At 39.3% G+C, this 20262-nt stretch overlaps 1 protein-coding gene across 5 annotated transcripts in view; it reads left to right on the forward strand.

Annotated features, from left to right (window-relative positions):
• Positions 1-20262, forward strand: part of PHF8 (PHD finger protein 8) — an 86092-nt gene that overhangs the window by 15968 nt on the left and 49862 nt on the right. For all 5 annotated transcript variants that reach the window (XM_057538535.1, XM_007187546.2, XM_007187543.2 and 2 more), the window contains exons 3-8: positions 6715-6800; positions 7190-7298; positions 9413-9573; positions 10180-10321; positions 11046-11232; positions 13064-13226. In XM_057538535.1, the coding sequence (XP_057394518.1) occupies positions 6715-6800; positions 7190-7298; positions 9413-9573; positions 10180-10321; positions 11046-11232; positions 13064-13226 (848 nt within the window). The remainder of the gene's footprint in view (positions 1-6714; positions 6801-7189; positions 7299-9412; positions 9574-10179; positions 10322-11045; positions 11233-13063; positions 13227-20262) is intronic.

Here is a 20262-nt window from a genome sequence, read left to right on the forward strand (position 1 = left end):
AGCATGGCACTGAGAGTCGAGCTGGGTTTTAGAGCAGGGCTGGCTTCATGGGTGTGTGACTGCTGTAGTCACACACAGCCTCATATTTGGAAGGGGGCCCCATGCCTATGCTTGAAGTTTAATGCTCTGTGGTTGTAGTCTTGAAATTCTTAATAATTTTACCTTTGAATTTGTGTTTTGTATGTGAGGTTCAAGGGGACAGTGGAGTTTGTCCTGGGGACCTAGAGCTTTAGCTCACCTGTGGTCCTACCTCTTGGCTGCCTCCCTGAATGGATTCTCGACTGGCTGCCTGGGTTGCTGGGCCTGGGTGCAGGTGCTGGAGAGTCAGGGTCAGGTGCATGCACCCTGCACACTAAGTCATAGCGCGTGGCCCCTGAGTGCCTGTGAGGGCCTGCGCTTGCCCCTTGAGTATCCCCATGCCCAAGGGAACATGACAGTAATTAACAAATAAAAAGCCCCATGGCAAGTTGAGCGAGATCATGGAAGAGAGGAAATAGCTTTTCTTTGTCAACTGGGGGCCCCTGATTTTCATTTGCACCAGCCCCACAAATTTTATAGCCGATGCTATGTGTGAAGGGCAAGAGGTGGGGTCTTTTAGGCCATGATAAGTTTATACTTTACCTTAAGAAAAATAGGAAGCATGTGAGGGGTTTTGAACAAGGGTTGACAGGATCAAATTTACATTTTAAAAAGATCACTTTGGCTGTAGTGTGGAGGGCCATTTGGGTGAGGACAGAGTAGAGGACAGGAGCCCAGTTAGGAGGACAGGACAGTAATCCCAGTTAGAGATAATAGTGGCCTGGATTAGGGCAGGGGCAGTGAGGATGACAGAAGGATACAATTGATAGCCAGTTAGGAGATAGAAGTGATAGGACATGGTGATAACTTGGATGATAATAGCATCACATACAGAACACTTACTCTGTACCAGGCACTGTTCTAAACACTATATAAATTAACTCATTTACTTTTGAGAGCAACATTATAATACACATACAAATTTTTATCCCCACCTTAGAGACGAGGAAACTGAGGCATAGAGTTAAGTAACTTGCCTAAGATCTCACAGGTAGTAAGTGGAAAGTATAGCTAGGCTGTAAACCCAGGCAGTCTGGCCCTAAAGTCTAAGGTCCTGAGCTTGAATACCTACTCAGGGTGTAGTGGAGGGAGAAGGTGAGAGGCAAGTCATCAGTGGCTGCCACGTTTCTGGCTTAAACACCTGCTAAGGTTATGGTGCCTTAGAGAGGGAGCAGGTTTAGGGGCCAGGCAGGGGGAGAAATTGAATTTGGATGTGTTAAATTTGAAGTACTATGTAAGTGGGCTATCCAGTAGAAATATCCAGGAGAAATTTCGAGGGAGGGTCTGAAACTCAGCAGAGAGATCTCGCTTGCAGTTATAGTTATATAGAGGGCACATGGAGCCCTGGGAGTTAGTGAAACCAACGAGGGAAAGTGAGGAGAAAAGAGAGCCTAGGCAAGAGGACCTAAGAAATGTCAACATTTAAGGAGTGGGCAGGAGAAAAAGAATGCACTGGGAAACAGAAGGAGCAGCCAGACACATAATTAAGATCACATCACATCCCTGCTCATAATCTTCTGGTGGATTCCACCCAGTTCTTCACTCAGGTAAAGCCAAAGTCCTTTATGATGTCCTACAGCCATGGTCCCCAACCTTTTTGGCACCAGGGACCGGTTTCATAGAAGACAATTTTTCCACGGACCGGGGTTGGAGGGGGATGATTCAGGCAGTAATGTGCACGATGGGGAGCGATGGGGAACGGCAGATGAAGCTTCCGCTTGCTCGCCACTCACCTCCTGCTGTGCGGCCCGGTTCCTAACAGGCCACGGACCGGTACTGGTCTGAGGCCCGGGGGTTGGGGACCCCTGGCCTACATGACCCTACTGCATGAGCCTTTCTGACCTATTATTGTCCCCCTTGCTCTTTCTATTCCAGAACACTGTCCTCCTCTCTGTTGACTTAATAATCTAGGCACACTCCTGCCACAGGGCTTTTGTACTTGCTGTTCTAATTGGGATGCTGTTCCCTCATATACATATGGCTTGCTCCTTTACTCCCTTCAGGTCTTTATACAAAAGTTGTTTTGTCAGTGAGTCCTTCCCTGGCTTCCCTACCTAAAATTTCAACACCACTGTCATTCCCCTCACCCCCCACTGTGTGTATGTATACTTACATATACATGCATACATATTCCCCTTCCTGCTTTATTTTTCTACTTAACTCCTCTATCTAACGTACAATATATTTCACTGATTACCCTGATTTATCTTGCTTCTTGTCTGCTTCACCCACTAGATTGTCAGCTCCATGAGGGCAGGGATTTTTGCATGCTTTGTTCTGTGTCTTTGTCTCTCCAGCACCTAGACCAGGGCCTGGCAGATGCTCATTAAATGTTAGCTGGAGGGATGGACCCCGGGCAAATGGGGTGTTACGGAAGTCAAGTAGAGAGAGCACAGGGTCAGCACTGTGGTAATGCTGCTAGGAGGTCAAATGAGATAAAGGAAGGAAGTACTTATTGCATGTTTCAGTAAGGAGGTCAAGATATCAGTGAAGTCTGTTTTAGAGAAGGTGGGGTCTAAAATCAGCAGCAGTGGGTGAGAAAGTGTACACAGCACCTCAAAAAAATTCTTTTTACAGGTTTGGCCCTGGTAGAACATCTCTGGATAGTACAGTGCGGCTAGGAGTAGGAGGGAGACTTTTCACTGTATACACTTCTGTACCTTTTGAGTTTCATAAAATGTATAATCAATACCTATTTAAATAAAAGTCATTGTGAAGCTGCATAGGATTAAACAAGGAAGATATTTAGCTCTGAAGTGGCAGAGAGGGGCAGAAAGGAGGCAGGGAAGGTCTTGCAAAGATCAGTGAGCTAGTTTAAATGCTATTGTGAAGGAGAAGGTAGAGAGGGAGAGGTTGAAGATACTGCAGAAAGAAGAGAGAATTTATTGAGAAGGTAAAAAAAAAAAAAAGATGTGACCCAGGTGGAAAAGCTGACTTTACAAAGAAGGAAAGATAGTTCTTTCGTTGTAACAGGAGGAAAAGAAGGGTGCAGAAGGAGATGGATTTGGTGTGAGAAGTTGAGGTAGTTCCCATCTGATTACTTCATTTTGTCTAAGAAGTAGGAGGCAGGGTCATTTGCTGAGAGAGAAGAGGAAGACAGTGGGGGGTCAGAGATTTGAAATAGCCATTGTGGATAATGGTGGAGAGAACTGAGCAGGGAAATACAGAATTGTCAGGCAGCATGACCCAGATTTTTTTAAAATAGACTTTATTTTTTAGAGTAGTTTTAGGTTCCCAGCCAAATTGAGTGGAAGGTACAGAGGTTTCCCATATGCCTCCTGCCCCCACATGCATAGCCTCCCCCATTGTCAACATCCCCCACCACCAGAGTGGAACATTTGTTAAAGTAGATGAACCTACATTGACACATGATTATCACCTCAAATCCATAGTTTACATCAGGATTTACTCTTGGTGTTATACATTCTATGGGTTTGGGCAAATGTATAATGACTTGTACCCACCATTATATCATTTTAGTAGCAGAATAGTTTCACTGCTCTAAAAATTCTCTGCTCTGCCTGTTCATCTCTCTTCCCCCCCAATCCCTGGTGACCATTGATCTTTTTACTGTCCCCATAGTTTTGCCTTTTCCAGAATGTCATGTAGTTGGAATCATATAATATGTAGCCTGATTGTCTTCTTTCAAAGTTTCTTTCATGTCTTTTCATGGCTTTATAGCTCTTTTTTTTTTTAGTGCTGAATAATATTGCATTGTCTGGATGTACCACAGTTTATCCATTCACCTACTGAAGGACATCTTGGTTGCATCCAAATTTTGGCAATTATGAATAAAGTTGCTATAAACATCTGTGTGCATGTTGTTATGTGGACATAGTTTTCAGTTACTTTGAGTAAATGCCAGAGAGCACAATTGCTGGGTTGTATGGTAAGAGTATGTTTAGTTTTGTAAGAAACTGCCAAACTGTATTCCAGAGGGGCTGTTTTTTGCATTCCCACCTGCAAAGAATGAGAGTTCCTGTCACTCCACCTCCTGGCCAGCATTTGGTGTTGTCAGTGTTCTGGATTTTTGGTTATTCTGATAGGTGTATAGTGATATCTCATTGTTTTAATTTGCATTGTCCTATTGATACAGGATGTGGAGCACCTTTTTCATATGCTTATTTGCCATCTGTATATCTTCTTTGGTAAGGTGTCTGCTCAGATCTTTTGCCCATTTTTTATTCAGGTTGTTCATTTTCTTATTGTTGAGTTTTAAGAGTTCTTTGTATATTTTGGATAACAGTCCTTTATCAGATATGTCCTTTGCAAATATTTACTTCCAGTCTTTGGCTTGTCTTTTCATTCTCTTGACAATGCCTTTCACAGAATGGGTTTTTAATTTTAATGAAGTCCAGCTTATCAGTTCTCATTTTTCATGGATTATGCCTTTGGTGTTGCATCTAAAATGTCATTGCCAAACCCAAGGTTATCTAGATTTTCCCCTATGTTGTCTTCTAGGAGTTTTATAGTTTTGCATTTTATATTTAGGTCTGTGATCCATTTTGAGTTCTTTTTTGTGAAGGATATAAGGTCTGTGTCTAATTCCATTTGTTTGCATGTCCAGTTGTTCCAGCACCATTTGTTGAAAAGACTGTCTTTGCTCCATTGTATTACCTTTGCTCCTTTGTCGAAGATCAATTGACTATATTTCTGTTGATCTATTTCTGGGCTCTCTTTTCTGTTCTATTGATCTGTTTATTCTTTCATCAATACCACACTGTCTTGATTACTGTAGCTTTATAGTAAGTCTTCAAGTCGGGTAGCATCAGTCCTCCAACTTTGTTCTTTTCCTTCAGTATTGTGTTGGTTTTTCTGTGACTCAGATATTTTGGACAGTGTGAATTTATTGTGGCACCAATCCAATGGATGATTTTTCTCTAGCCATGTCCAATGGTCCAATGTTATATAGTTGGATTGAGCCAGGGTTGGGATTTGCACGTGGGAGTGATGTAAAGGCAGTGGGGCAAGTGAGTTGAGGGTATCTGTAAGAGAATGGTTGAAGTGAGGAATGATGAAATCTATGAACTAGATAGGGAAGAACGGTGAAGGCAACAGTAGTTGAACAGGTGAAAAGTAAGATCAAGGGATTTTGAGGGCAAAGAACAGGTGTAATGAATGAGAGCTGGATGGATGTACTTGTGGTCAGAGTGTGATGTGTGCATTTCATATTCCAGAAGTGAAGCAGTTGCAAGTGTTGACAAGGTCTGGGGGATGGCCATGAGAGCTGGTAGCTGAAATGGGAGTGGAGGCAGCAGTATCTGAAGATGAGAAGGTCAATGAGCTAAGAGGCTGGGATATTAGGCCTTTATATCCATAATTATGTCACGTGGGAGGCTGGCAGGACTTGGGATGAAGAGGAATCTGTGAGCAGGTTCTTCAGTGAGTGAAGAGGGTATGTTGGACAGATGAGTAGCTGATAGTGAAGAGGAGTGGGAAGAGCTATTGTTGGATGATATGAAACTCAGAGGAATAGGAGATCTTACACAAGGATAGAGGAGAGATGATCTCAAGAGTCTCACTGGAAAGTGAGGGGGATGTTCACCCCCAGCCCAGCCCTGAGTTACAAGGGTCTGGGAGAATGTACAGCTTCTACCTGACCGAGTTCTAACACAGTGCTTCTTAGACTTTCTGAGGTGAAGGACCCAGGGTATTTTGGGTTTTTTTTAAAAATTTCCAATTCATAATAGACCAATCCTTTTATAAAATAAAATGTCCTCAATTTATTGATGTGCAACAGGTTTACAGGGTTAGCAGTCGGGAAGGTGGCGGGGTCCTGATCCTAGGAAGTCAGTCTTGGCCAAAATGGTTGGAGCTCTGCCTTATTTTTATGCTCCCTGTTCTGTGAGGCTGACCAAAGATTTTAGGAGATCTTAGCCAGAAGTTTTTTGGAGGGCTGCCGATGACTTCTTTGGTGAGGAAGGCTTTAAATTTTGTGAGATTACTAGCTCACATACATGCGAACTCAGATTTTCAAAATTAAATAAATCTTTCTCAGACATTACAATATGGAATAAGTAACGCATGTTCATTGTAGAAAATTAGAAAATACAGATAAGAGAAGAATGGTTACCATAATCCTTCACTCAGAGGGAACCACTGTTGACTATAAAATACTATTTTCATTCCTTTTCATTTAATAAAGTAAATAGCTCAATAAAGTTTAAATGTTTGATTTTATGTTGAAATAATATTTTAGATATATTGGTTAATAAAATATTAAATTATTATTAAACTTAATTTCACCTGTTTCTTTTTACCTTTTTAATGTGGCTATTAGAACATTTAAAATTACATATTTAACTCACATTATATTTCTACTGGACAGCACTGCTCTAGAGTCTCTTCCAGCTTTGACCATTCTGAGTCTTAATGAAGCTTTATTGTCTGTACATTTTTAGCTCTGTCATAATTATTTTAGACCATTTGGTCCAATAGAACTTTTTGCGTTGACAAAAAAGTTTGATAATCTGCCCAATATGGTAACCATGTGTGGCTACTGAGCACTTGAAATGTAGCTAGTGTGATGGAGGAACTGCATTTAAAATTTTACTTAATTGTGTACTGAACAGCACAGTTCTAGACCTTACGAAAAGTAAAATTTCCACAAACCTTGGCTGATTTTCTCTTTTCTAGTTGTGTTGGTGTTGAAGAGGAGAAGGCTGCTGACATTGACCTCTACCACTGCCCCAACTGTGAGGTCTTACATGGGCCCTCCATCAGTAAGTAGATCTTGGGGTTTTTAAGAGAAGGCAGTCCAGAGGAGAGAGAAAGCAAAGGAAGCTTGGAAGGAAAATTGCCTTTCCTGAGTGCTTCAGATTTGTCTCCCTTGGGAAATAGCAGAAGCCTGTGTAGGCCCTGCAGGCCAGCAGCTGCTCCACTGAGAGGGCAGAAATGCAGAGTTTCACCTCCCTCTCTTACTTAGGGTTTCCCCAGAGGAAGCACCTATCCTCACCAAGAGCTTTCCTGAGACTGTGAGGGCCTCCTTGACTCCAGATGATCCAAGGGGTTGTTAGATTGGAAGAGAAGCAGGATCTGCTGAGGCGTTTGCTCTTGGAACCATAGCTTGTAGCCATTTTGACTGACAGTGTCTTGTCTTTTTCTGGCTTAGTGAAAAAACGCCGTGTATCTTCAAAAGGCCATGATACACACAAGGGGAAGCCAGTGAAGACGGGAAGCCCTACGTTCATTCGAGAGCTTCGGAGTAGGACCTTTGACAGGTGAGGACCCCGTACTCCAAGGGCCAGTGAATGCCAGGGCTCTGGGAAGCTGGGGCCCCTCTCTTCCCAGCTTTCCCACTGGCTGTCGCACTGGGTACCTCCACCATCTGGGGATGTCTGCAGGGCTCTGTGAGTTCCCTCTGGGGAGGGATCTTCTGTTTTAGTCGGTTTCTGAGAAACATTGCTAGCGTTTCATTTGATGTGCAGAGTACATTAAGGTCCACTTGTAGAAACTTTTGGTAGATAGGCAGTTTTCGCCTCAGTCAGGAGAGGATATTTACATGCACCCAGGGAATGCTATAACTAGAAGGAGTCTTAAAAATCAGAAAGTTTAATTCTCTCATTGTAGAGAAGACGAAACTCTTTGGAAAAAAAGTTTTTTTGAGTAGTCATGTATTTCTTTTAAAATCAAGAAAAATTTTTTTTCTTTTAAAAAATTAAGATGGGCTTATTAAATAAAATAAATTACTTGAATTGAGCAAAAATAATGTTAGAAAAATTAATGAATAAAGCATTCTCTTTTGCTTAGTTTTTAATTCATTTGACTTTTCCAGCTTTCCTGTAATTGAAGTGTAATTTAGGATTATAAGTGTTTCTTCAACTTAATAATTTTTGTTTTATTTGTTTATTTAAAGGCAGTGAGTCTCCTTTCTACTCCAGACCCCTCAGGTCCCTTCTCCAGAGTCAACCAATTTCTTGTGCATTCTTTCAGAAATAGTTTTTGCTTATACAAACATGTATATATGTGTGTGTGTGTGTGTGTGTGTGTGTCCCCTTTTTTATTAAAAAACACAAACAGAAACACTTATTGTTCTACATCTTGCTTTTTTTAAAATCTAAATTATGGAGATCAATCCATAACAGCATATACAGATGTTCTTCATTCTTTTTCATGGATGTTTAGTACTCCACTGTATGGATGTATAATTTATTTAACCAGTCCTCTGTTGATGAACATTTAAATCAATTCTAGTATTTTGCTATTAGAAAAAAAATGCGCAGTGAATGTCTTTGTACTTAGGTTTTTGCATATGTGGGTGAGTATATGTGTAGATTTACTACCTAAAAGTGAAATTGCTAGGTCAAAGGGTATGTGCTTTAAAAATGTTTATAAATATTGCCAGATTGTTTTCAAAATGGCCACACTATTTCATACTCCCACTAGACAATGTGTGAGGCTACCTATTTCCCTATATCCTGGCCAACACTGTTTATTATCAAACTTTTTTGCCTTTCTGATAAGATAAAAAATGAGATTTCATTGTTTCCACTTGCATTTCTTTAGTTATGAAGGAAGCATGTCTATTATCGTACATTTATAAGTCATCTTTTCTTTCTCTGTTAACTGCCTTCTTAACATTGTTTAACAGTTTTTCTGTTGGGTTACTGCCTATTTCATACTGATTTGTATTAGCTTTCCTTGCAGAAAATTTTAATTTTTACGTAAATTTACTTATTACTGTTTATAATGATTACTGGGCCTTGTCTCTCCAATAATTTTTCTACTATTCTATGGCTTTATTTTTTCTAATTTGATCTTTGTTCCATCTAGAATTACTTAAAGAGTGAGATAGACATTGATCTTAATATTTTTCCAGATGTTTGTCCCAACACAACTTGTCAAATAGCCAGTCTTTTCTCCAGCATGATTTTAAGAAAACCAAAAACTCCTGTTTTCTAGTTAACTAAGTATGTGTGTCAAGAGAGTGGCTGTAAAAATTGTTTTTGTTTTTTAAATCAGTCTTTTCTCTTTATTTGCCAGTGTTTAAAATGGGGTAGTGCTGCTCTGGGTTAGAGTAATTTAGCTAAACTTGTCAGATATGTCTTTTCTTCCTGGGCAGGCTGTTGAGTGATTTCTTCCTTTGTCATCTAGAGAAGAGCACCATATTGACAGGCTATCCTGGATTTAGCTTCCCACCTTTGCCAGTGACCTGGCTTCTTGCCTTCGATAGGTCATTTCTTCCCTGGCAGGTGAAGTTTATGCCACTCATTAGTTGCCAGCCAACATTAGGTCCCCTCAGGAAGACCCCACCTCTTGGGTGAGTGACAGCATCCAGTGAGGCCTTCAGTGGCAGGGCCTCTAGGGTTCAGGCTTTCTCTCACGTGGCCCACAGCTCAGATGAAGTGATTCTGAAGCCCACTGGAAGTCAGCTGACCGTGGAATTCCTGGAAGAGAATAGCTTCAGTGTGCCCATCCTGGTCTTGAAGAAGGATGGATTGGGGATGACGCTGCCCTCACCATCATTCACTGTGAGGGATGTTGAACACTATGTTGGTAAGCACCACAGACCCTCTTAGCTGTGACATTGTTCACTCCCATCAAAACCTATGACCCTTCCCCTCCAGTCTACGTTTTGCATTTCCTTTCTAGCCATCTTGGGAATTTGAGGTGAAGTGCCTTGCCCAGAGTCATTCTTAGGCAAAGCTAGAACCAAAATCCTAGCCTTCCCTTCCTTTTCCTCCTAACAGACCACAAAACCCCAGGCTGAGCCCCATCTTTTACCTGGGGAATTCCAAGGATTGTTATGGCCTCTCTGTCCTCTGTTGAGATGAGAAAGCCTTTGACTTTTGCCCTCACATGCTAGTTGTGTTCTGGACATGAGTTTTGGGGGATAGGAAGAGACGTGAGGAAGCAGGGCCCAGGCAGGTGGATAGTACTGTGAGTGAGACTGTGTCAGGCAGTTCTGTTGCCCTAGAAGGTCTGGACCTGGCACATAGGTCTAAGGAAAGTGTGAGGAATACCCACCCCCACTTCCCATTTATGCACATACAAATACAGTGAGAAGTTTTCAGTGTAAGGTCATTTTAGGGACTGGTTAGGGGACGTGAGAGTCTTCTCTGATCCCTGAGACTTGGTGCAGAATCCATCTCTTTACTCCAGGTTCTGACAAAGAAATTGATGTGATTGATGTGACCCGCCAGGCCGACTGCAAGATGAAGCTTGGTGATTTTGTGAAATATTATTATAGCGGGAAGAGGGAGAAAGTCCTCAATGTCATTAGTTTGGAATTCTCTGATACCAGGTAAGAGGGAAAGGGGTAAGTAAAAAGCCTCACAAAGTGCCTAGGACTTGTGATATACTGAGTGTGTATTAGTGTTCCTTTCCCTTCTTCCTGGTGGTTTCTTCCTTTGGGATGAGGAGCTGGTTTATACTTTCTAGGGTAGCTGCTCACATTATAACAACCAAATCATATTTCTCCTTTACAGTTTCTAGCATAGGATAGATTATACAGTAGCTATTTTAATTAATTTTTGTTTCCTTCAAGATTTAGGACAGCTTTCTTAGACCTTTTTTTGGTGTTTAGATTGTGGCATGGTCACTGTTTAACTCCCAGGATAGGTTCTCTGTCCCAGGTAAACACTTCTTTACCTGGAACTGAGCCCTGAGAGGTTTCTCTAATTGTTCCTCATAAAGAAGACACTACGGCATGGGGACAGTACAGTACTGTTAAACACCATGTGCCAAGTGAGTGGGCCCGGGTGTGGAGAGTCTGAGCATTTAGTGGAGGAAATGATCACCTTTGACTGGGGAAGGCTGTGGAGCTGGGACTTGGGAATTCCAGAGCTGAGTGGAATGAGGATGCTGACTGGACTTACAAAAATAAGTGTCCTATGTGCTCTTTGGGATTCTGTGGAGAGAACTTCTTTCTCTTATCTGAGTCTCACTGGGATGGGGGGCATTTTATTCAGGCTTCAACCTTCAATTCCCAATCAGCTGACATCTGCTCTCCACCCCTTCCTTGATAGGCTTTCTAACCTTGTGGAGACACCCAAGATTGTTCGGAAGCTCTCATGGGTGGAGAACTTGTGGCCAGAGGAGTGTATCTTTGAGAGGCCCAATGTGCAGAAGTACTGCCTCATGAGCGTGCGGGATAGCTATACAGACTTTCACATTGACTTTGGTGGCACCTCGGTCTGGTACCATGTGCTCAAGGTAAGAATGGCTATGACTTCTGAAGACAGCCAGGCCTTGGGCCTCCCTGTTTGTTTCAGGTGGCAGCATAAAGACAGGCTGCTAAGGCCTACCTGCATCCCAGATTCTATTTGGGTGACATTTCCACATAACTGCTCTATCAGGGTTGGGTACTGAGTAGATATGCCATATAAACTCTCTCTACTTTACAGTTTTGATGGTTAACTTTTTTTTTTTAATAACAGCAGATGCCTAAGGTTTTCTCTGACTGTTATCTTAATTGAACCAATCTGTACTCCTACCGCTATGTATGGAAATGTCCATATTTACTGCAGAAGTTTCTGGTAACATGAGAAATTCCCTCTCCCCTCCAAGTTTATTGAGTTATAATTTGTATACCATAACATTCATCTGTTTTAAGTGTATAGTTTGATGAGTTTGACAATTGTATAAATAGTTGCATGACTGCCACCACCATCAAGATAGAGCACATATGAGACAGTTTTTTTAAATGTCAGCCTTTCTATAGTCTCCCTTTTAGTGGTCATTACAATTTTATAATTAGCATATTGATTGTCAATGACTATAAGGGATTTTTGAGGTCTGGAAAACAAATTTCTTAAGTAAGTTTTATTGTTTTCCACCACTGTTCATGCTTATTTAGCTTTCTTATCAGAAACGCCAAGGAAAGAGCAGAAAACTTGGATATGGCTCTTGTCCAAATGATCACAAATCCTGAACTAGTTGTTTTCATTGGTTTATCATGAAGAAATTGGAGTGTGTAAATGAAAGTGCTATTATGCAACTGTTAGATTTAACTTTTTTATTTTTAAATAGTTTCTTTTTCATAGAAAAATTGCAAAAATAATAGGAAGATTTCCTGTGTGCCCTTCACTCAGATTCCCATGTTACAATTTTATTATACTCTCTCTTTCTCTGAAGCAAACATAATAAAATGGTTTTACATAACTATTTTTTCTGAAACACCTGAGAGTAGTTGCAGACAAGGTGTCCCTTTATCTCGTAATAATTCAGTGTGTATTTCTTAAAAACAAGGGTATTCTCTTATATAACCACAGTATAGTTATCAAAATCAGAAAATTAATATTGATATAATACTGTTATCTAATCTACAGATCTGATTCAAATTTCTTTAATTGTACAGTAGATAATTTCTAGTAGATAATTTTCTACATTGAAATGTATTATGAAATATTGGTTAAACTAATCAAGCTATGGGTTGGGGATATTTTTGTGCTAGTGGGTTTTTTTCTTTTCTGCCAAATTATCTATCTGGTGATTATCCAGGCAAAACATAGTTAGGAAATAATATGTTCTTCCAACAGATAATCACCCAACATATAATCTTACAGAAGTCCTTGGGTGATTACTGAACTTTTAAACCTTTATTAGCTTTGATTGCAGGTGTGAGAAGGAACGCTCTCTGTAAATGGCATTTAAAGGCAAATTCAATTTTCTTCTCATTAGTAATGTGGCCTGAAATTCTCCTAGGGCTAGTAATATTGATCTACTCATCTATAGAGGCCATTTTTCATTTGGCGTTGCATCTAAAATAGGAGCCTTTGGTGTACATTTGTCTTAAGTTGACAATTTTGTTTGAAATGCCCTTTCCAAATTGTTTTTGTCAGTTTTATAGAAGCTTAAAAGTACAAAGTGCAAAAGGACTTTTGAAGTTTTCCAAATATATATATAAATGATCCTTGGACAGAAGGAATTCTAGCATACTACATGGTCTTGGAACATGAGAGAGAGAATATTCTTTTGGAGACTCCCAGAAGACTTTTCTGGAAACCCTTGATATTTTTGGCATGTCAATCTTTCTTTGTTTCAGGGTGAGAAGATCTTCTACCTGATCCGCCCAACAAATGCCAACCTGACTCTCTTTGAGTGCTGGAGCAGCTCCTCTAACCAGAATGAGATGTTCTTTGGGGACCAGGTGGACAAGTGCTACAAGTGTTCTGTGAAGCAAGGACAGACACTTTTCATTCCTACAGGTCTTCCCTGGGCTCCTCTGGGAGGGTTTGAGGAAGGTGGGAAGAGGAAGAGAGCTTGTGGCACCGGAACCAACCCCTTCCCATAATATGTTGATCTGATTATGTGAGATATCCCTCTCATATCAGTTGAAGGCTCAGAAGTGGACATCAAGAAAATTCGAGTGGTGGCCAGTGGGCAGTGTGGTTGCTTGGGGAGGTCCAGGAGGAAGTTGATAGGCTCCTTTGCACTGGACTGATGTCAACTTGGTGGACAGATAGAAAACAGGACTCTCAGCCCTGTGACTCTAGAGATAGTGACTGAGAGACTGGCATTGTAGACTATAAGTCAGAATGACCTGGGTGGGGGTAGGGTTTTTTTTTTCCCCGAAACAATAAATGCCTAGGCTTCACCCCTAGAATTATGAATTCGTTGGTCTGGGGTGGGATCTGAGTGTATTTATTTTGAAAAAGTCCCCATAGTTGTCTCAGTTTGGGGAAAGTTGACATCTTTAGTATGTTGAATCTTCCATGAACACATATGTCTTTCCATTGATTTAGATTTTTCTTGACTTTCTAATTTCTTAATTCCTTGATTTCAGACTTAGTGTTAAATTTTCTCAAAATGTTCAATAGAATTCTGTACGGCAGCCACATGGACTTGGAGATTTCCTTTTTGGAAAGTTTTTAATTAACATTCAATTTCTTTAAACCTGTATTAGGCTATTCAAATTATCTATTTCATATTGAGTGAATTGTAAGTTTGTGCTTTTCGAGCAATTGGTCCATCTTATCTAAGTTGTCAAGTTTATGTGTGTAGAGATAGTATTTCTTTATTATTCTTTTGATATCTTCCAAGTCTCTAGTGCTACCCTGTGTTTCATTCCTGATGTTAGTAATTTGTGCCTTCTCTTTTATTCTGTGTTAGTCTTAATGGAAGTTTGTCAATTTTGTTGAACTTTTTAAAGAATCACTTTTTGTTTCATTGATTTTCTCTGTTGTCTTTCTGTTTTCAATTTCATTGATTTCTGCTTTTATCTTTGTTTTTCCTTCTTTCTGCTTGCTTTGGGTTTATTTTGCTCTCCTTTTCCCAATCTTGAGACAGGAGCTTAGATTATTGATTTCAGACTTTTCTTCTTTTTTTTAAAAATAAATTTATTTTATTTATTTATTTTTGGCTGCATTGGGTCTTCGTTGCTGCGCATGGGCTTTCTCTAGTTGTGGCGAGTGGGGGCTACTCCATTGTGGTGCGCAGGCTTCTCATCATGGTGGCTTCTCTTGTTGCGGAGCATGGGCTCTAGGTGCGTGGGCTTCAGTAGTTGTGGCACGCGGGCTCTAGAGCACAGGCTCCATAGTAGTGGCGCACGGGCTTAGTTGCTCCACGGTATGTGGGATCTTCCTGGACCAAGGCTGGAACCCGTGTCCCCTGCATTGGCAGGTGGATTCTTAACTACTGCGCCACCAGGGAAGCCCTTTCTTCTTTTTTTTAATATAAGCATTTAGTGCTATAAATTCCCCCCTCAGCACTGATTTAGCTGTGTCACATTTTGTTAAATGTGCTTTTAAAAAAATTGAGATATAGTGCACATACCATAAAAATTACCATGTTAAAGGGTACAATTCAGTTTTTAAAAATATATTCATGAAGTTGTGCAAACATCACCACTATCTAATACCAGAAAGTTTTCATCACTTCAAAAAGAAACCCTGTACCTATTAGCCATCACTCCCCGTTCCTTCTTCCCCCCCAGCCCCTGTCAACCACTTCTGTACTTTTCTCTGTGTATGAATTTGCCTTTTCTGAATATTTCATGTAAATGGAATCATGCAATATGTGGTCTTTTATGTCTGGCTTCTTTCACCCAACATAATATTTTCAAGGTTCATCCATGTTATCAGTACTTCATTCTTTAAATGGCTGAATAATAATTCCATTGTATGGATATACCATATTTTGTTTATCCATTCATCATTTTATAGACATTTGGGTTGTTTTCACTTTTTGCCTATTATGAATACTGTTGCTGTGAACATTCATGTACAAGTTATTGTGTTAACATGTATTTTCAGTTCTCTTGGGTATATCTACCTAGGAGAGGAATTGCTGAGTCATATATATGATAACTCTGTGTTTAAACTTCTTGAGGAATTGCCAGACTGTTTTCTAAAGCAGCTGCATTTTACATTTCCACCAATGATTTATGAGGGTCTCAATTTTTCCACATCCTCCCCAACACTTGTTTTTGCCTGTCTTTATGATTACAGCCATCCTAGTGGGTGTGAAGTTGTAGCTCATTGAGATTTTAATTTGTGCTTCTCTAATGGCTATTGATTTTGAACATCTTTCCATGCACTTATTGGATGTTTATATATCTTTTTTTGAAGAAATATCTATTCAAAACTTCTGCCCATTTTTATTTATTTATTTATTTATTTGATTGTGCCAGGTCTTAGTTGAGGCAGGCAGGCTCCTTAGTTGCAGCTCACTGGCTCCTTAGTTGTGGCACACGAGCTCCTTAGTTGTTGCATGCGAACTCTTAGTTGTGGCATGCATGTGACATCTAGTTCCCTGAGCAGGGATCGAACCCAGGCCCCCTGCATTGGGAGTGTGGAGTCTTTTTTTTTTTAACATCTTTATTGGAATATAATTGCTTTACAGTGGTGTGTTAGTTTCTGCTTTATAACAAAGTGAATCAGTTATACATATACATATATTCCCATATCTCTTCCCTCTTGCATCTCCCTCCCTCCCACCCTCCCTATCCCACCCCTCTAGGTGGTCACAAAGCACCGAGCTGATCTCCCTGTGCTATGCAGCTGCTTCCCACTAGCTATCTATTTTACATTTGGTAGTGTATATATGTCCATGCCACTCTCTCCCTTTGTCACAGCTTACCCTTCCCCCTCCCCATATCCTCAAGTCCATTCTCTAGTAGGTCTGTGTCTTTATTCCCATCTTACCACTAGGTTCTTCATGACCTTTTTTTTTTCCCTTAGATTCCATATATATGTGTTAGCATACTGTATTTGTTTTTCTCTTTCTGACTTACTTCACTCTGTATGACAGACTCTAACTCCATCCACCTCACTACAAATAACTCAATTTCGTTTCTTCTTATGGCTGAATAATATTCCATTGTATATATGTGCCACATCTTCTTTATCTATTCATCCGATGATGGACACTTAGGTTGCTTCCATGTCCTGGCTATTGTAAATAGAGCTGCAATGAACAGTTTGGTACATGACTCTTTTTGAATTATGGTTTTCTCAGGGTATATGCCCAGTAGTGGGATTGCTGGGTCGTATGGTAGTTCTATTTTTAGTGTTTTAAGGAACCTCCATACTGTTCTCCATAGTGGCTTTATCAGTTTACATTCCCACCAACAGTGCAAGAGGGAGTGTGGAGTCTTATCCCCTGTGCCACCAGGGAAGTCCCTGCCCATTCTTTAATTAGGTGATTTGTCTTTCTATTGTTGAGTTGTAAGAATTCTTTATATATTTTGGTTTAGACCTTTATCATATGTATGATTTGCAAATACTTTCTCTCATTCTGGGGGTTGTCTTTTCACTTTCTTGTTGTTCTGTGAAGCCCAAGAGTCCAGTTTATCTGTTTTTTTCTTTGCTTGTGCTTTTGGTGTCATATCTAAGAAACCATTGCCTAATTCAAGGTCATGAAGATTAACACCTATGTTTTCTTCTGAGTTTTCTTTTTAGTTCTTACATTTATGTCTTTCATCCATTTCAAGTTAATTTTTGTATATGGTGTGAGATATGGGTCCAGTTTCATTCTTTTGCATGTGGATGTCCAGATGTCCCAGAACAATTTGAAAAGACCATTCTTTCCCCCATTGAATTGTCTTGACACCTTTGTCAAAAATCAGTTGACCATAGGCCATGTATTGGTTTATTTCTGGACTTTGAATTCTATTCCCTTGATCTGTATGTCTGTCTTTATGACAGTATCACACTGTCTCAGTTATTGTACACTTGTAGTAAGTTTTGAAATTGGGAAGTGTCAGCCTTCCTGGGCCCCTTGAATTTCCATATGAATTTTTCAGCTTCAGGTTTTATATAGATTTTTTCTAGTGTTTGCTCTAGTTTTATGTATATATGTATACATATATAGATATATATGTATATGTACATATACATAGACATATACACATATATCTATGTATATGTACATATGTAGATAAATATGTATATGTATATATGTATATATGTACATACATATCTATATGTGTATATTTATATGTACATATATATCTGTCTTATGACAGTCTACTGGTGTTGACATTTTACCAGTTTGAAGAAAGAGTTGAAACCTTACCTCTTTTCACATCTCTTTACCCTTACCATATGTAATGTATTTGTCTTAAATATTTCCTCTGCATACATTAGAGCCATATCACATAGTGTTTTAATTTTTGTTTCAGCTGTCAAGCATAATTTAGAGTACCCAAGAGCAGGAAAGTCTATTGTATTTACCTGTATTTTTACTCTTCCATTGTTCTTCCTTCCTGGTGTTCCAAGATTCCTTCTCTTATCATTTCCTCTCTGTTTAGAGTTTCAGGATAGGTCTGCTGGCAACAGATTCTCTTAGTTTTCCTTCATCTGTAAATGTCTTGATTTCCCTTTCACTCCTGAAGGATATTTTTGCTGGGTATAGAAATCTGGGTTGATATTTTCTGTCAGCACTTGAATGTTGTGCTGCTTCCTTCTGGCTTCTGTGGTTTCTGATAAGATTTTGGCTACCCTTTAAATTGTTTTTTTCCCTGTATGTGTCACTTCTTGCTACTTCCAATATTTTTTTTTTATTTAGTTTTTTAGCAATTTGACTAGAATGTGTCTTGGTGTGGATTTCTTTGGGTTTATACTGTATGTGTTCATCGAGCTTCTTGAATGTGTAGGTTTATGTCTTTTGCCATATTAGTGAAATTTTTAGGCATTATTTCTTCAAATACTTTTTCATTCCCACACTCTAACTTTTCTTCTGGGTCTTTGAGTATACGAATGTAACACATTTTGCTGTAGTCCCACAGGTTCCTGAGGGTTTTTTTTTCTGTCCCATTGCATGGTTCTTTATTTTTTTTGTCTTTTTTAATTTTTACTGGCATATAGTTGATTTACAGTGATTCAGGTGTACAGCAAAAAGAGACTCAGTTATATATATAGTATCTATCTTTTTTCAGATTATTTTCTATTATAGGTTATTACAAGATATTGAATATAGTTCCCTGTGCTATACAGTAGGTCCTTGTTGGGTTCCTGAGTTTATTTTTCTCTCAGTCTATTTCTTCTCTCTTGTTCATATTGGGTGCTTTCTATTGTTCTGTTTTCAAATTCTCTGATTCTTTTCTCCATTGTCTCCATTCTTCTGTTGAGTCCATTGTTTCACTATATATTTCAGATGTAGTATATTTTAGTTCTATAATTTGTACTTGTTTCTTATTTATAGCTTCTCTTTCTTTCTACTTCTTTTGTTTGTTTCCAGCATGCTTGTTATTGTTCGTTGAAGCATTTTTATGATGACTCCTTTAAAATTCGTGTCATATAATTCTAACATCTTTGTCTAACATTATATTGTATAATTCTGGATTTTCTTTTCTGTTACTCAGATCTGTTTGTCTATTCATATATCAATATCATATTGATTTGATTACATTGGTTTTATAGAATGTTTAATATATGATGAGGCAAGTCATGCCCCCCTCCTCCTACCCCCATACCCATCTGCTTTTCTCTTTTATCGTTTTCTATTCCCATGCATTTATTCACCCATCTTTGAATTCTTTGCTGGGTCTCACATGATGTTTTTTTTTTGTACACTGGGCACTTGGTAACTGGTGAATTGAATTTGTCTACCAGAGATTTGAGTTGGATTCATTTGCATCTTGGTAGAAATTCCCACAAACTGGGTGCAATCTACTTAGTTCCACAAGCATTTCATGTCTACTCTCTGCCCCAACATTGGGCTAGGTGCTAGAGATAAAAGATGGATAGGCCATTTCAGTATAATGTTCTAATAGACACAATAGAGGTATTCACCAGAAGTTTTGGGAGCACAGCGAAGAGCACTTAGTCTGGCCAGAGGTTTGTGAAAATCTTCTCAGAAGAGTGACACCTGAAGAGTAAATAGAGACTGACCAAGGAAAGAAAGGCAGGAAAGCCCTCTCAGATGAAGGGAAAGGCATAAGCAAAGCAAAGATGTGTGAAGCAGCTTATGGATACTGGAGCCTAAAGGCCAAGGGCTGGGAGCAGATGAAGCTGAAAAGGTTGGCAGGCTGAACTTACTTCAGAGGCAACTGGGGACTGTTGAAGATTTATTTGTTTATTTAATTTCTAATGAAATATTTCAGATGTAGCAAAAGATATAAAGAATAATATAATGAACATTTATGTGTTTATAACTCAACTAAAAATATAACATATTACAAACATATTTGAAGCCTTGTATATACCTCTCCTCAATTACATTCCCATTTTTGCCCTCTTAGAGCTAGCTGTTGTCCTGAAGTTGATGATATCATTCTCATGCATTTTTATCCCTTTATTACATAGGTATGCCTTAGTAAGCAGTATATAGTATTGTTTTGCATGTTTTTGAATGTTATATAAATGGAATCATATTAGATGTATTTTTCTCAACTTTTTTCTCTGAACATTATGATTGTGAGATCCATGTTGATACATGTGGCTACTGTTCATTCATTTCACTTGCTTTCTAGTATTCCATTGCATGAGTATACAGCAGTTTATCTATTCTTCTGTGGATGTACATTTCATTGAAGAGTTTCAAGCAGGAGGTGACATGGGCAGATTTGCATTTCAGATATATCACTTAGGGTTGAGATGTGGAGGATAGACTTCAGAGGTTGAGATTGGTGTGGAGCAGTGGTTTACAAACACTTTGGACTCTGGGCCTCTTTATACCCTTAAATATTATTGAGGACCCCAAAGAGCTTTTATTTATGTGGTTTATATTTATTAATATTTACCATATTATAAATTAAAACTGAGAATTTAAAAATATTTATTAGTTCATTGAGGAAAAAAC

Source organism: Balaenoptera acutorostrata, chromosome X (assembly GCF_949987535.1).
Source record: "Balaenoptera acutorostrata chromosome X, mBalAcu1.1, whole genome shotgun sequence".
NCBI lineage: Eukaryota > Metazoa > Chordata > Mammalia > Artiodactyla > Balaenopteridae > Balaenoptera > Balaenoptera acutorostrata.